Here is a 17,318-nt window from a genome sequence, read left to right as displayed (position 1 = left end):
CTAAAATTTTGGTGATAGCAAACTTGATGGTCCATATAATAGATTCATCTTGTAACTAGGTAAGAGCAAAGCAAAAGGTATTTTATTTGTCATGAAGTTCTATGTAATGCCTTTAGTAATTAAGTAATTTTTTGACTTTACATATACATATATTTATATATCTCAATCTGTTTCTCTATATCTGTATCTATTTATTCATCTATGCATCTGTCTGCATACAAGTTTATCATATGTATACGTATGTATTTCTGTGTGGAAAACTATGGTACTCTGAGAACAGCATATTCTCTTAATCAGTAAACTATCTCTTCTGCCCTGACTAGCACATTTAATAACTGAATTTTATTTTGATGTAAAGATGCAGACCACAGTAGTGCACTCTAGATAAGCATGTCATGAAAATCCAAATGGTAGGATTTCGACAGGGCAGATATAAACAATCTCAAAGGGCTCACAGAGATATTTTTTTTTGTTTTTTTTTGTTTTTTCTTTTCTTTTTTTTTTTTATTGGATGATTTATTTACATTTCCTATGTTGTCCCCTTACCCCATCCCCCACCACCCCCTCGAAACCACCAATCCCCTCGCCTCTCCTCCTTCTTCTCTGTGGATGTAACCTCTATCTACCCCCCCCACTCCCACCTCCCCACCCTCAAAATTCCCACCCCCTGGGGCATCCAGCCTTCATGAGGTCAAGGTTCTCTTCTTCCACCTATGCCCAGCAGGGCCCTCCACTTTTACATATTCAGCTGAAGCCCTGGATCCCCCCCAAGTGCTCCCAGGCTGGTGGTTTAGACCCTGGGAGCTGTGGTTGGTTGGTATTGTTGCTCTCCTCATGGTGCCACAAATCCTTTCAGCTCCTTCAGGCTTCACTCTAACTCCTCTATTGAGAACCCCATGATCAGTTCAATGGCTAGTTGTGAGCATCTGCCTCTGAATATGTCTGACTCTTGAAGGCCTCTGAGGAGATATCCATATCAGGCTCTTATCAGCATGCACTTCCTGTCTTCCACATCAGCATCTACCTTTGGTGATTGCACATGGGATAGATACTCAGGTGGGGTGGTCTTGAGACGGCCCCTCCTTCAGTTTCTGTCCCTCACTTTGTCTCCATATTTGCTCCCTTGAGTATTTTGTTGCTCCTTCTAAGAAGGACCGAATCACCCTCACTTGGTCTTCCTTCTTTATGGGCTTCATGTGGCCTGTGAGTTGCATCTTGGGCATTTCAAGGTTCTAGGCTAATATCCAATAATCAGTGAGTGAATACCATGTGTCTTCTTTTGTGATTGGCTTACCTCACTCAGGATGATAATTTCTAGTTCCATCCATTTTCCTAGTAACCATTGGAATTCATTGTTTTTAATAGCTGAGTAATACTCCATTGTGTAAATATACCACATTTTTTGAATCCATTCCTCAGTTGAAGGACATCTGGGTTCTTTCCAGCTCCTGGCTATTATAAATAAGGCTGCTATGAACATAGTTGAGCATATGTCCTTGTTATATGTTCGAGCATCTTCTGGGTATATGCCTAGGAGTGGTATAGCTGGATCCTCGGGTAATGCTATGTCCAATTTTCTGAGGAACCGCCAGACTGATTTCCAAAGTGGTTGCACCATCTTGCAGTCCCACCAACAATGGAGGAGTGTTCCTCTTTCTCCACACCCTCGCCAGCATCTACTATCACCTGAGTTTTTAATCTTAGCCATTCTGACTGGTGGCTCACAGAGATATTAAGGTAAGACAAAAATTAATTGATGACTGAAAGAGGTAGGTGATTACAAAGTTAACTAATTGGGAATATAGGAAGAGGATATTATAGTCGCACTTAGTTGTATAGGTGCATAGATACAATTTCACATTCCTAATATCATCGATAATTTTATGTATTAATTAGGCTTAGCAGTAGACTGCACAGTGAGCTTGTGAGACATCATAATGAAGAATGAGACTGCTTCTAGATAAGAATACCATTTGTACTGGAAAGTCTGACATAAAACATTGTCCCTACTGAATGTGAATTGACCACACTCAGTGTGTTAAAGACTTGTTAGAACAAACACATCAAGTGATAGTTATAACTTTGTGAGTGCTATGAGCTGATCCTCAGCTATTCCTGACTCCAAACAGAACTGAAACCTTGTCTTTTCCTATATCTGAAATCTGTGAAATTTCACACTAAAATTATACTGGCAACTTTCCTGTACCTCCATCTGGCCAGCTGGGGATCTTGGGTCTGGTGAGCCATCATAGTCATATAAGAAAATTTATCTCTGTCATTACATTTCTCTTACGTTTGTCTTTCTGTGCCCTGTATGAATATGCACAAAATTTATACTTTGGGTTTATTTTTCCTGAGCACTCCAAATAATATCATTAAATAATGTCCCATTTGTTTGATCTCCCATCTTGTTTGAATTTAAGATAATTGAATTTCACAAAGATTTTTTTATGTGATGTGGATTTTTGTCTTCATTCCTTTAGATAATCATTTCTTTCCCATTTTAATATCACTAAAAGTTCTCTTCCTTTCCATCTGCATCAACGTCTGCTTTGACATAGAGAGGAATAGCAGAACTCAAACAGAAAAGATCTTCATTCCTCCTCATGTTATTTTTAATCTCTGTGACTTCCTATGTGCAGTTTCATTGTACTACATTAGCTTCCCTTATCTTCATTGCCTCGGTTATCTTTTGTTAGACATCTCTTCCCAGAGAAAATCTGTCATCATCCTAAAATCCCCTTTTGTACTATACAGTTCTCAGCCATAGGAAACCTTATCAATTTCAAATACAGACAAACTTTTGATGATCCTACAGTATAAAATATGATGGGCTTTAAAAGTGTGGCTAATATACACCTTGAAAACAAAGTTTCACCTTCTGAAACATGGGTCCTTATGACTAATTGTTTAAAAACTATTTTAGAGTGAATGAAAATTTTCTATCCAATGTGATAAATGAAATAATTGTGAAACGCCCACTGAAAGATAAACGGTTTTCTTCACTTTACATTTTCAAAGATGTATTGATTGTTATTTGATGTTTAATTGCATGTATGTTCATACAAAACATGCATACAGTGCTCACGGGGATTGTAAGAGTGCACTGGACTCCTGGAACCAGAGTTTCATTTGTTTAGGAGGTACCATGTGAGTCCTCTGCAAGAAGAACAAGTACTCTTAACCTCTGAGCCATCTCTAGTTCCAAATGTATATATTTCTAAGTTAAAATGAATTAAAGGGATTTACACTAAATAAACAACCTAAACAAAAAAAAATGTTTTCTTTGTGATATTAAAGAAAGAAGCCTACATAATGTCTACAGCTAAAACACTCTTTGTGAAATATGCCTAAGTAGTTGCCAAATGCTTCCTGGGTCTGTCTTGGCAACATTTTTTCCCCTAAATTCATTACTTTAAAGACTAGCCGCTGCTACTTGTTTAATCAGAGTTTGTCTAGTAAATGGAAGATGAGGAGGGCACAGTCATTCTGGTACTGAGTCAAAGCTTGGCTCATGATTTTCACATGAAATGAGAAAACTGATGTAAATCATTTGTCATCAAATGCTTTGAAATGTTCCTTTTCAGTACAAAGAAATTAAATGTCAATCACTCAATTCTTTTTTAAAATTGCAGTGTGTGTGTGTGTGTGTGTGTGTGTGTGTGTGTGTGTTTCTGAAAGCCCATGCCATGGCAGGTGTATGTGTAAGTCAGATTTTCAGTTTATCCCTGTGTACAGATCACCTTTAGCTGTCTAAGAGAACACACACAGTTATGAGAAATTAACTTCTCAACAACATTGTATGTTGGGAGAGTTCTTTCTAATACAGACAGTGTCAATTCTTCCCCATCATATTTACCAAAAATAAACAAAATAAGTTGGTAGTAAAAAATATCTTTGAAAGATATGCTTCAGTTTGAGAAGAATTTTCTCATTATATCTGTTAAAGGTAAAATTTGTATCTCAACTGCTGTCTTATTTCCTGATACAAGAAACATACATAGAACAAGGGCAAATGTTTGATATGATAGGATCTTTGTTTTTCTTTTATTATTATATTTTATTTATAAATGTGTACATGTGCATGCAGGTGGACGCATACTTGAAAATCAGAGAAAAGCTTTAGAGAGTAGCTTCTTTCCTTCCACTGTGAATTTTGAGCTTCAAATTCTGGTATGGAGGTTTATGTGGTTAGAGTCTTTATTGGAGCCACTTTTGAATGCAGAATTGAAATGAATGGGTTCTCCCTGTTCCTTTATCAATGAGTCATTTGTTTTAGCCTTGGTAGATGAAGGCAGCAGTAACATTATGGCGCTCACTCATTTATCTTCCAACTGAATTTTCAAAAAATGATGAAACGGAAGAATGCAGAATAAAAAGTCAAATATTCAACATAGCTTAAGGTCTCATTTGTTGCTATTACTGTGCAAATAAGTATATGATAGTTTACCTCAGATTGTTTTGGAAATATTGGAAAGTTTTTATTTTCTGTTTTAGTTTAAATACTTTGGGAGGCTGAGGCAAAAGGAGTGTTCAATGAAGATGAACTGAGAGTTCATTAAGAGTTAACGTTTATCTGTTTATTAAAAATGATATTTTGTTATTTGATGTGCATTTTTTTTTTACTGCAGAGAATTGGACCAGTCAGGACTTTTATAGGTTCTCTAAAACAAGATTACGAGATTCTTCCAGAGGTGGTTTCAGGCCCAGCTTTCTTCAGTACTAATTTCACATCGAGTTACTCCATTATAACTTTCTTGTTTTTCACTTAATGTATGCAATTCTCTTTGATATGGTTACTTCTCTTCCATTATATTCATTTTATATGCTAAATTGATACTAATTTTGCTGAAGCTCTTGAGAGAGGAAAAAAACATGCCTTACCTATATGATTTTGTACAAATGAACAAGATGTAATTCAGTTTTCACTGCTTCATTCTTTGCAAATCAAGATGCAAATAGGAAAGAGAAAATGTGCTTTACAATGAATTCATTTAAACCTGCCTACCATTTCTCCTTATTAGAAAATTAGTAAAGGTTAACTGAACTGTTGGAACTTCCCTCCAAAGGTGAATATTCACAGGAAATGAGGACCAGCTATGTTTCAGATTACTGAATGTAATATGTTAATGCTAGGTGTGGGTGTGAGGAAGTAGTTGTCACTTGTGTCTATATAAACATGTAAGGGTTTCAAGCAATCCAGTTCTCACTAGGTGTAAACAAACACCTGCCCTAAAGTCATCTTTTCAGTTTTCCTCGCTCAGTTTTCCTCACCCAATCTACACTGTTGACCTGGATAGAAGTCATTTTGTGACCCAGGCCCTGAGCACCTATCAGTCTTCCTGGTGCAGTGTTCCAAGGACTAGAGTCACAGGCATCAGATCTTATGGTAAGCACTTCCTATTTCTAGTGTGTTTAATTCTGCTTGTCTTTATTTCTATGCTATACATAAATTGGTTCATAATTGCATTCCTTCTTAAAGTTCTAGCTTTCATTTTAGATCAAGCATTTAGACCTGTAACCTTTTCTCATTTTGTTTTACAGGACACTTGTGATGCTTTTTTCAACAAGGAAAGACACCACGAATAAATAACTGATTTCTACTATTCACTTATTTCCTTATCTTTTGTCCAGCTTTGGCTCATATTAACAGATGTATATTTGGGGTGAGCTTTGTAACTCTGAACATTTCTTCATATTTATCCCTGAGTGCTTTAAGGTAGTTGATAAAGAAACTGGTGTCGCTTTATTCTCCCTTGTCTAACATTCAACATATAAAGATTAGAATATGTCTGTAACACTGTATACATTATAATTAAAATCTCCAGTGAATTTTGAGCCTTGTAATGTTTCAGTTTATTTTGAACTGTAGTGATATGAAGATCTAGTTGGTATGTCATGATACACATTAGGTGTAAACATACTAATCACTGCTACTAATTCTAGAGATATAGTTCCCTACACATCAATAGAGATGGATCATTCCCAGAAGTGATGGCATCTTCTGTAAGCCAATAGTTCACCAGTGGCATTTTGTTACCAGTTCACCAACACTTTGAATACCAAGTGTCTATTCAAGAAATCCTGCCATCTGGAATTGCTCCTCTAATAATGCTACTTAAATCACCATGGGATGATGTTTCATAATCATCTTCAACTTGGTTGGAAAAACTAAAAGGATTGTCTATTTAATTCATGCCCTCCTCTGGGGTTATCTAGATAGCTGAGTGTTTATTTGTGATGTTTAAGCAACTTTATTACTGGCATATCTTTTCAGGGCATTTTTTACCTACAGAGTTAATAAGAAAGCTTACATTATCTGACATTAGTGAGTTATAATTCAGATATATATTACTATACCCACTTCTTTAATAATTAGCTAATATGCTTTATAGTGGTCCTAGGCTGAAACAGTGAGATCAGAGAAGACTTGTCTTAAATTAGATGGCACAATTTAGGTCCTATATTGCAAGAGCATAGAGTTTGAGAATCATTTCAATAGACTAGACTTTGAAGCAATAAGTAATGTGCTGATTTATGAAAAAGGTCAGACATTATATTAGCTGAGAACAGCCATAAGAAATACACACACACACACACACACACACACACACACACGTATAAACACACACATTTAGTTGTCAGATATTTCAATTTATAACCTATGTAAATAAAATGGACACTTTTGAAATAAGAAAACCAAACAAGGGGTAGAACGATATGTGAACATAGACACTACTGTACATGAAACAAGAAGACAAAGCCACAAGCTCATAGAGTGCTGCATACAAAGAGCCTTGCCAAGGTAGTGAAAACTTTAGAGATAATTTTTCAGCATTAATCAAGATAAGCTGATACAAAATCTATCAGCTTTAAATACAAAGACCTAAAATCAGTCTTTCCTCACAATCAGTATCTGATCTAATGGGAGAATTGATTAAAATGGGGATCACAGTCATATACCATTTAAGGCAGAACTTTAAAGCACTTAGCTATTTCTTTGTTTACTGCCTGAGAAGCAGTGTGACTTGGTACAATAGATCTGATACATGAGTCAGACTAAAGTCTCATGCGATAGGCAACTTTATTTGGAGCATCAGACAATTTGTACTCTGAGAGTAAGGGGGAGTCATGTGAAAAAAATGTACAACCACAATGACAAGCCTCTTGTGACAAATGCTTGCTTTCCACAGAGGCATATAGATAAATAGTAATATCCAGTTGTAATGAATGATCTGAAGTAAACTCACTCTTAGCTGTTACACTTGGGAGAGGTATGAAAGCATTCCTAGACAAGCCTGTTATTAACGAATCTATCAGAATCCTCCTCACATGACTGACTCCTTTCTTGGACCATGCTTTGAATTTCTGAATTTATGTATTTGTTTATTCACTGAATAAGTATGGAATACATGGAAAAATAGGTGAGTTACTAGATAGCAAAGGCAAAAAGAGTTACCAAGTCATAGAGCAAAGTGGCTGCCCTTAGGATTTGGATGGAGAGGATTTTAAGAGTGTTTTTGGCTTAGTTGAAGTATTTGCCTTGAAACTTAATGACTTGCGTTTCATCACCAGAACTCGGTATAAAATGTAGGGCATTCCAATGCTGGAGAGATAGAACCAGGGCAGGGGGGAAGCCCTGGAATCTGCCTGTCAAGGAATCTCATGTAGTCAAATGAATGAAATCCAGCTTCAGTGAGACATCTGTCTCAAAAAATAAGGTAGATAGCAATTGAAGGAAAACCAAGTAAATCTCATGTCTGTGTACATGTGCACACATATGTGCATGCAGAGATACACACACATGTACACATTCATACACACAAACATACAGATACATAGTATGAAAAACATGATTTGAAAAAGGAGATACAGTCAAAACTAGTAATAAATTATCAGTGAATACTTTTTTTTAAGTCATTGGTAATATTTATGTAAACTTAGAAGGAGAAAAAAATACTCCCAGTCACCAACTGCTCTGTTGTGACAGATATAGTATCAATAGCTGTTGATGCACAGAGAGATAAAGTATGTCTTTTATTTTAATAGATGCCATTTTATTGGGATTACTTTTTTTTTAAGTGCAAGGAATACCAAACAAGACTTCATGGAATATGTGATATTTGAGCTGCATGGTAAACATAGGTAAAATGTTGACCTGCTGGCAAAAAAAAAAAAAAAAAAAAAAAGACATTTCTGTTGCAAGGTAAGAAAGTTCCATAGCATAGGCAGCCTCCTTAATGTGCTTATTTTTATTCTCCCGAAGATTTGGTTTGAGAGGGACAGAAGGCCTGGTTTGCACTAAAATCTTTGCAACACCTTGTTTTTGAAAAAAAAAAAAAAAAAAAAAGAAGGGAGAGATAAGTATCCTGAAGAAACATTTTATTTTTATTGCTGTGCCAGGGTTAATTCAGGTTGTTTGAAACAAGGCCTGGCTACATCATACCAGTCTAGTGTAGAAGTCACAGTTCTTGTTTCCTGTTCTTCCATGTGCTAGAGATTACATGTGTTCCACCATGCCCAGCTGCTAAACTTTTAAAAAAATATTTCAACAGCAGTTTTGAAAGTGTTTGTTGATGCCATTACAATTGTATCATGATTTATAGAGAACTGGTTTTAACTCTAGTCCTATATCTAAAATGTTCTATAGCAAGTAGCTAAGGTCATATAAATTTCATTATGATATAGTGTGCAAGCAATTTGCGCCGATATTATCATTCCAGTGCTAGTTCTTCATAAGTATATTCTGCAATCTTATTCAGTGGGTTTCATATCTTTTTTGTTCTTCATATAGTTTACACAGGTTAGGTTGAGAAAAGAGAAATGGAGTGATACATTTCTCTGGTGAACTTACTATTTGATGAACAACACCAGCAGAAATATTATTACAGACACCAAGGGGGCAAAATCAGGCCAAGAACTTTCTATAAGTCTCAATTAAAGGAACACAGGTACAAGTGAAGGAACAGGGAGAAAAAAATCAACATAGCAACCCTCTTTCCAAGTGTGATCCTTTCTCCATGACCTTGTTGCCTTGAATATTTTTAGATTGTATAATAGAAAAAACTTCTTTCCTCATCTCTTTAATGTCACATTGCATCTTTAGAGATATGTAGCTACTGTGTTGGTGCCATACTGGGTGTAGTCAATTGTTCACACTCTGGGCACAAAGCAGTGTAAACCTTAGTTTGTATTTTATGTTTATATATCCAGTTTCTCTGAGATCTGCCCAAAATTTGCCTAAATACTTCGGACTGGTTTTGAAATTAAGAAATTATTTTATTTTAATCTTGCTTTTCTTCTCCTATGAGAGATAAATAGAGTGTAGATTTCTGTGAGATAAGTTTCAACAGAAATTTCCATAAAAACTTTATTCTGGGTATGAGAAACTATTTACAAATTTAGTGTACCTGAAAACTGAGAAAAGATGAAAAAATAGCAAGGGGAGAGGGACACAAGAGATACTTTGTATGATTCTGAGTCTTTAGTGTTTGAGACACAGATCTACAGGCTTGATTATACTTCCATTGACAGAAGTACACTAATACTGTTTAAACGCTGTAGCAGGACGTGATTGTTATTCAAATCCCCTCAGTGGCTCCCCCAAGTGGCTGTGGCTCAAGTTCCTCACTACCTGCTCTAAAGTTCTGGATTCCCAAATGAAAGACACACACACACACACACACACACACACCACACGACCTTATGTTTAATATGCCTTAAACAGCTCATTGGCTAGGCCACTCCAAACTTCTCCGTTGCTAATGCTTCCTTTATGATGCTCCTGAGTTATTACTTACTATAATCTATATTCCATTTTAGTATGCTCGCTCTTCTGTAGCTCTCAAGTCTGGATCTCATTGCTTTCCAGTATGGTAATAACAACTCTCTCTCTCTCATATTCTCTCTCTCATATTCTCTCTCTCTCTCTCTCTCTCTCTCTCTCTCTCTCTCTCTCTCTCTCTCTCTCTCTCTCCCTCTCCCTCTCTCTCTCTCCCCTTGGTGGTGAATCCTAAAGCCCTCCTTCGGTCTCCCTGCCTAGCCACTGGACACAGGCAACTTCATTTACCAGCCAGAACCAAATGGGAGCAGGGACCCTCAGTGTCTTCCATATGAATTCTCATGCAATTTTGGTAACCCAAGTAACATAATGCAAGCATTTGACCAACAAATTCCACAACAAAATGTATCTTCATATATATTAATATTATCTGTAATTCTGTAAGCCCCATTGATATATTAGTACACACACACACACACACACACATTATTATCTCAGTTAATTGACTATAGACAAGTTTAATGGTAAAGAATTAAAATATAATTCTTATAATTTTATGCTCTTTCTCTAATTTCATAGTAGATCAAAAATGTATTTTAAAAGATACATATTGTGTGTTTGGTCCACATAGAAGCCAGTCTATTGTTCTCTGGCTAATTCTTTTGAGACAGGTCATCTTAATGAAATCCAAAGATTGTTCTTACTTGGTTAGGCTGCTTGAGTTGGCCTGCTAGCATGGGGTCTGCCTAAATGTACAGGGATATTGAGCTTCAGTGTGAGTTCTGAGGATTCAAATCGGGTGCTCATGTGAATACAGTAAGCATTCTTACTCACCAATCCATTTCTCTAGCTCCTAAAAATTATATTTTACAAATTATTTTATAATTTTTATATAATTTCATTAGGTTCAATGTACTATACTACAAGCAACAAACTAACAAAGTCATAAATATATATTGCAACCATAGTGTTAACTTTATATTTAAATGTTCATGCTTTTGACTATCAAATAGTTCATATAGCCTTGATAGTGGTCCGTTTTTGTTGTAATAAAATGTTCATGGACCACATCTCAACCATGTATTTTCATCTTAAACAAGGCTAGCATTTAAAAAATCCTTTGTTTTATTACTGGAGTGCTTTAGACCAACAAGAAAGTATTATTTATATGTGCAAATTTATAGATTATCTCCTTGATCCAATGTAACTTTAACTCAACTACCAAGACAACAGTTCGTTTCTTGTCTCTTTTCTTAGTGTCACTACAGCCAATTAAATTTTGATTGCTTTTAGGTAGAACTTTTGTTCACTTAAGTAAGTCAGGTGCCATGCTATATTATGCAGTGTGTAGTTTTATCCAGTTTCTTGGTTTATTTTCTTATTACAGAAATTGAGCTTTTTCTAATAATCCCAAGTCTTTAGAAAATTCTTAAACATGTCCTTGCTTAGAAAAAGTCAGCCACAGACCTTTCGTGGGGAGTCCTCTCATCTCCCTCCTACATTTCTTTAGTGAGGTTTTTTTTTTTTTTTTGAGAGAAAAGAAATATTCACTTTGCTTATCACAGGGAATGTTTCAATAAAAACACATTTCGGCCAGAGTTTGAAAGTTTGGCCTTCAGAATCACGGGGCAGATAAATGATCATGTCACTTTTGAAGGGTGACCAGAAAGAATTTTGTATTTATGGTTCACATGTGAGGAGACAAAAGAACAGGACTATGGTATAGAAATCAACCAATTGGAGGCTCTGCTTCGTAAACACAAGACTAAAAATATGTTATTATCTGAGAGGTTCATCCTTAGGACCCTTAAGTTTGTGATCTTACTAAGTATACCACATAAAGGAAGCTATAAAATATTGATGAATTATCAAATATTATTATAGAATTAGAGACTGCAATGAGGATATTTTGAGAATATTAATCTGGGGAACTGGCTAGGTTGATAAAGCACTTACTGTGTAAGACTAAGGAACAGAGTTCTAATCTTCATATGATGGACCTTCTAGGTGCCAATAATCTCAGTACATAATGGAGGCAGAAATGGGGAACCTCTTTGGCAAGCTGGCTAGCTAGCTTAATCATATCAGCAAGCTCTGAATTCAGTGAAAAACCTAAATAGGAAAAATGTGAAGCATGATCAAGGAAGATGCCCTACCTCTGATCACCACAGAGACACAGACACATATATGATTCCAACACTTTTTGTCTATCTGCCCATATTTGTATGAAGAAGTATGTACACATGAACACACAAAAGAATATCTTGGCTCCTAGTTTCATATTAGGATTTCTCATATCAGGTTTTCCCACAAGGCCATGAAAATATACACATATTATCAAGAGAAAAGTCAGGAACAGAAATGATGAACCCGGTGTGTGCTTCCCTCTGACAGTGAGCAGTGATCACACAATAATCAATTGGAAAAAATACAAGAAATAACTTTTACGAGAACAAATTAAGGGAACCGGTGCCATTTTAACCTTTTCAACTTTCCTGAAAGAAGAGTAAGAAATAGTATTTATTTTTCCAAAGTGAAAGTTCAATTAGGTTATAGAAGACTTAGACAAACTGAGAGTTGGAATTGCTCTTTCAAAATATAGATAGGTTACCTCGAAGCGTAGATGTTTATAATATTAAGGTTTTTTGTTTATAACTGCATAGTCTTGCCAAATGCCATCAAGACATATTCTGTTCTAACTTAGGCTGATCATTTTGAATAGACATTGTGCAACGTTTAGCAATTCCTTAGTTCTCATTACACTCATATGACTTCTACACAATTTTCTTATTTAGAGTAAGAGTTCTGGTTGCCTTGCTGTCTTGGATAGATCAAAACCTTTTGGTAGTGGAGATTATTGCTGAATCATAGTTACAGTTGGTATTTGTGATGTGAACTAGCTTCATGATGCTAAGTTCAAAACATTTTTATTTTGGGGATAAGATCATATACAACCTCAATTCAAGCAATATTCCCTTTGCAATTCATTTTGCAAAATACTTATAACAGATTTTTTTTTTTAAGTCCAGCCATCTCAACGACTGTGTAGATACGCTCATGTCACCTGTTTGAACTGTTTGTTTCCCAAGTGGGGCTTCAGCATAAATGCTCTGTTTGAAGCCTGCCCTGACATATTTACAATCTCCTATCTTCATGATTCAGCACTGCAGAGGAGAACATTCTGTGGCTCTGATTCATGTGAATTGTGTTTTGCTGTAATGTTTGAATAATGATCTGTTTAATTTTCGTTTTTTGAAAGGAATGAAGAAGCCCACTCTTCTATCAAGGTCATCACTGGACTCAGTGCCTTCGGTTTAAAAGCACAGAGATGCCATCTAGCAGCCGCTGTCAGGAACTTCTTATCCAGATATGCTCCTTTGTCATGAAAGGGAAAACTAAGCAATCTTGTACATGTTTCAGGTTTAACATTTTACTAGTTTGTTGGTGATGAGGAATATTCCCTATAATTTAGAAATCCTATTACAATGGAACTGATTGGCATCTCTTAAAATAGGCAATGACATATGCTCATGAGTTTATATTTTTTCTAGAAGGATTTGGAAGCTTGTTAATTAGACTTTAATTAAGAAAACATAATTCAAATACATTTACTGAGGAAAAATCAATATTTTTATATGAAAATACAAATAATTAATTAGTGGCAAATTGCCTCCCTTTGGCTAGGAAATGCTAATCTTTCCAATTTTGTAGTGCATTAGATGAGAGGAAGGAAATTAAGTATATGTAAAAAGTAAACTCCAATCACAAGGCGGGGGATCCATAAAGCAGGATATATATATATATATATATATATATATATATATATATATATATATATATTCTTTCATAGTGGAGTTGGGAGAATTGGGAGAATTGGTCCTAGTGATAGTAAACTATCACCTACTTAAAAAATTAAATAAAGAGCACAGAGAGACAGAGAGATGTAGAATAGAGCTGGATGACATAGGTAGAACCTTATACCTTAAAATATTTTCAAATTTCAAGAACTCTCCTACTGTAATTTTATCTGTACCCATATATAATTATATTCATATTTTCAGTAATCAGAGTATATGATGGTGTAGAATCACAGAAAATAAATTTGTTTTTGAAATGTATGTTGGCATAGTATTATTCCCACATACAAACTGCATCTGGTTAGACTTTCTAATTATTCAATTGTATTTATTAAGAAATGACCCTCAAGTTGCAGTCATCTGAAGTATTATATTGCTAAGTTTTAATTTCATCAAATATAACTTTTTACAACAATCCTGATCTTTAAAACCCTAAAATTTTAACCTGGACAGAAGTAAACTAAAGCTGAGAAAATGTAAAGTTTATAGCCAGGTTGACGACTATTTTGATAACCCAGTGTTACTATTTGAAATGTTTTATTTGATTTATTTTATTTTATCAGCTTATTAAATAAAATTAGTTTTGTGGAACATAAAATTAGGGTCTATTTTCTCTCATAAAAATGATATTTTGTCGACAAATCCAAAACATTTGTAAATTAAATGACTTAGTATTAAATTTTTAATATTGTCTGTTATTCATGTAATATTGAGCAAAATGTCATGATATGGCCTTTTAATACTATTTTGAAACATTTTGAAACTGAGCACAGTTTGAAACGTGGATTCTTGTTTTTCCCTGGATTTCTCAGCTCAGTGCTACCAGGCATTTAGAGTTCAGACTGGCAGAGTTGGAAAGTTTTAAATCACTGAATAATCATGTGTCATAAAAATTAACAAAGATCAAATTAACCAAAGCAGAGATATTTACTTGGGGAAATAAACTTTATGTGTACTAATACATTACGAAGTAACTGCAAACAATGATTGTATTTATATATTAAAGATCCCAGACATATCCAATCAATCCTACAGCTGTCACTCACACTTCCAAATTCTCACAGAAACACATAGCCCATTTTAAGTCTAGGTACTTATACTGTTCTAATTTATTAATTATGTTTTAATGTATACTTTTACAAGATATTCTAAATTAGAGAGATGAGAAAATAAAGGCACCAGTCTTAGCCAATATAATTTGAGAATCAGAATGGAATATGTTACTATGAATGCAGGGACATAAAGGGAAAATAAAAAATATATAAACAAAGCAATGGTGTTTTATCTGATGTAAAATGCTTAATAGCTATACCTTAGTATATACAATATACTATTAGGCCTGTTAACATGTCTCTCAAACACTAAAGCTTTCAAAATGTCAGTGTCAAGACAACTATGGGTTTAGAATAAAATTGTTTTAATTTTCTCAGATCTTCTAAACATGAAATATGAAAAACTTGCAATATTATATCATTATAATTTTATACCATATACTAAGGTAGGCTTTGAAATATCACAACCAAGAATAGATTGCAGTTAGCTACACCTTTGTTATAGTCAATTGTTTCCTTTAATTACATAGACAATGTCAATTCACATAATAACTTTAAAGAATTCAAAGCACAGCATTGGGTGGCTTTTACAATACGGCATCCTTTTTTTCAAACATGTCATGTTGCTGTCCACCAAGTAAGTATGTAAAATCATAAATGCTTTTCATACCTTATTCTAGCAGTTGCCTTATCCCTTACTCTAGAGAACTATGCTTTTCTTAGAATGCTTGCCTCTCATAAATGACCATCTTTAATAGGCTTTCCTCACACATCGCTGAAAACATAGTTCCATCGCTCCCTGCTTTGTACCAGATGAACTGAGCGTTCACTTTCATTGCTGGATAATTTACAGAGTTCCATAGCTATATCGTAACTCATCCTTTCTATTTCCCTCCTTAGTTTAATAGGCTTCTCACTTCCTGTCTCCTAACACAGATCACCAGAACTTCCTCGGGGTTCCCTAATTTTTTCAGTAAAGGGAAAGACACACAAAGTCCCTCTCACAATGTCTCTTGGTCATGCAGATAGTGTAGCTTTGCTATTCTGTCCTATGTTACAAGCAGTCTCCCCAATGTTTTGAACACAAACCGCAGCACGTCAGCGATGGGAGTATTATTGACCAGCATCAGCTGGAAAACGCTTCCCGGTTTTCAACAAAGAGACAGCTAACCATCTAACACAAACACAGGCTTATAAACTGCATTGTTTCTGCTGCAAACTCCCTTGCACGGCCCGTCCTACTTCTAAAGAGAACATTAAGCAGCTGTACAGCGAATAAGCTAAATTCCCCGGAGAACCGCATTGCCTGCTACCCATGTACATTATCTTCACTCTGGTCCCTCCCCCCTCACACCAGGACATTACCTTAAGAAGCTAGCCCTCTGATAGTTCACCTTGTTATCTTCCAAGCAGTCTGAATGCATTAGACACCACAGAGTCGCTGAAAGAACAGTCCCCCATGCCGTTTTCCCCGCATCTTGATCAGATCGTTACATTTTGCACATTTATTTCAAACGAGTCAAAATATTCCCCCTACCTTGGAAGGATCTAATCCAGCAAGTAAAGACAGAAGAAGGAGGTTGAGAAGGCTGGACCTCGCCTGCATTCTGCTGTGGGTTTTTGCCTCTCTTTACTCTGTTTTATGTAGCCACTTCACTCACTGCGGAGACCTTTCCCACGTCAGTTGCACTTTCTGCCTGCCAGTCAGAAAAGAGTGGAAAGAAGCTGAGGCGACGGCAGCAGTAGCAGCAGCGGCAGCAGAGGCAGCCGCCCTGGGGGGCGATCATTCCGCAGGCATCTCAGAGTGGGGAGTCCTGGAGCTCAGAAGGCTGGGACAAGCTGTCGCGGGTGCTGGCAGAGGTGCTGAAGCGCCTCCACCTGGTGCGCCCTGGTCTACCCTCTCCCCTTCTGTTAGACCTCAAAAGTTTTGACTCAAAAGGATAAAAAGAGTTATTGCTGAGAGGTGTGGAGACCTGAACAACGGATATGACATCACTACAGCTCCTGGGGTTTTTTTTGGGGGGAGGAGGTGGTATTTTGAGGGAGTTTGTTAACCAAAGGACTCTTATGCTCCAGTTCAGCCTTTGCTGGCAACTTGAGCTGCAGAGAGTCAGCTGTACACGGTATTATGAAACAGGCACTGCACTGGAACCTTCTGTCATTGACAGAGGACTTGTTTTAAAATTTAGTGCTTTAGATAAAGTTTTCAAGTGAACTGCCAGTGTAGTTATGTTTTCTATTCAAGGCACATGTTAAAAATAATAGACTCATCTAATTATTTAGAGATACATATGGCTACTTACAAATACTTAATTGGAAAAAATGCTTTGGGTTAGGCAGTGTGCACTTGCCTAAGTGTGTGTGTGGTGGTGGGGGGAAGATACTGCAAGCCTGAAAATACGCTACAGGAATAATTGAAGTGGCTTTGCATTTTTCCTTTGTATAGATATAGTTCATTAGTCACCCCAACTGAAATATCTCCCCATATCCACACATTAATACTCAGATATATAGTCTCCTGGTCAGTCTGACCTGTGCATTCTTCTGAGGGAAAGACAACACCCATGAGAAGCACACAGCGAATAGCAGAGCAAATTATTTGTAAGCTTCGAACTAACCAAAAAGAGT

At 36.1% G+C, this 17,318-nt stretch overlaps 1 protein-coding gene across 1 annotated transcript in view; it reads right to left on the bottom strand.

The window, feature by feature from the left end:
* The window catches only part of Olfm3 (olfactomedin 3), a 201,027-nt gene extending 184,557 nt beyond the window's left edge, over nt 1–16,470 (bottom strand). Inside the window, exon 1 of the mRNA XM_028757335.1 lies at nt 16,228–16,470. Coding sequence (XP_028613168.1) covers nt 16,228–16,296 — 69 coding nt within the window. The 5' untranslated portion in view covers nt 16,297–16,470. The remainder of the gene's footprint in view (nt 1–16,227) is intronic.
* Between the last annotated feature and the right edge of the window lie 848 nt (nt 16,471–17,318).

This window comes from Grammomys surdaster, unplaced genomic scaffold, assembly GCF_004785775.1.
Source record: "Grammomys surdaster isolate TR1022 unplaced genomic scaffold, NIH_TR_1.0 126158, whole genome shotgun sequence".
Classification (NCBI taxonomy): domain Eukaryota; kingdom Metazoa; phylum Chordata; class Mammalia; order Rodentia; family Muridae; genus Grammomys; species Grammomys surdaster.
The sequence above is the reverse complement of the archived record's forward strand: the minus strand, read 5'-3'. Positions and strand labels throughout refer to the sequence as shown.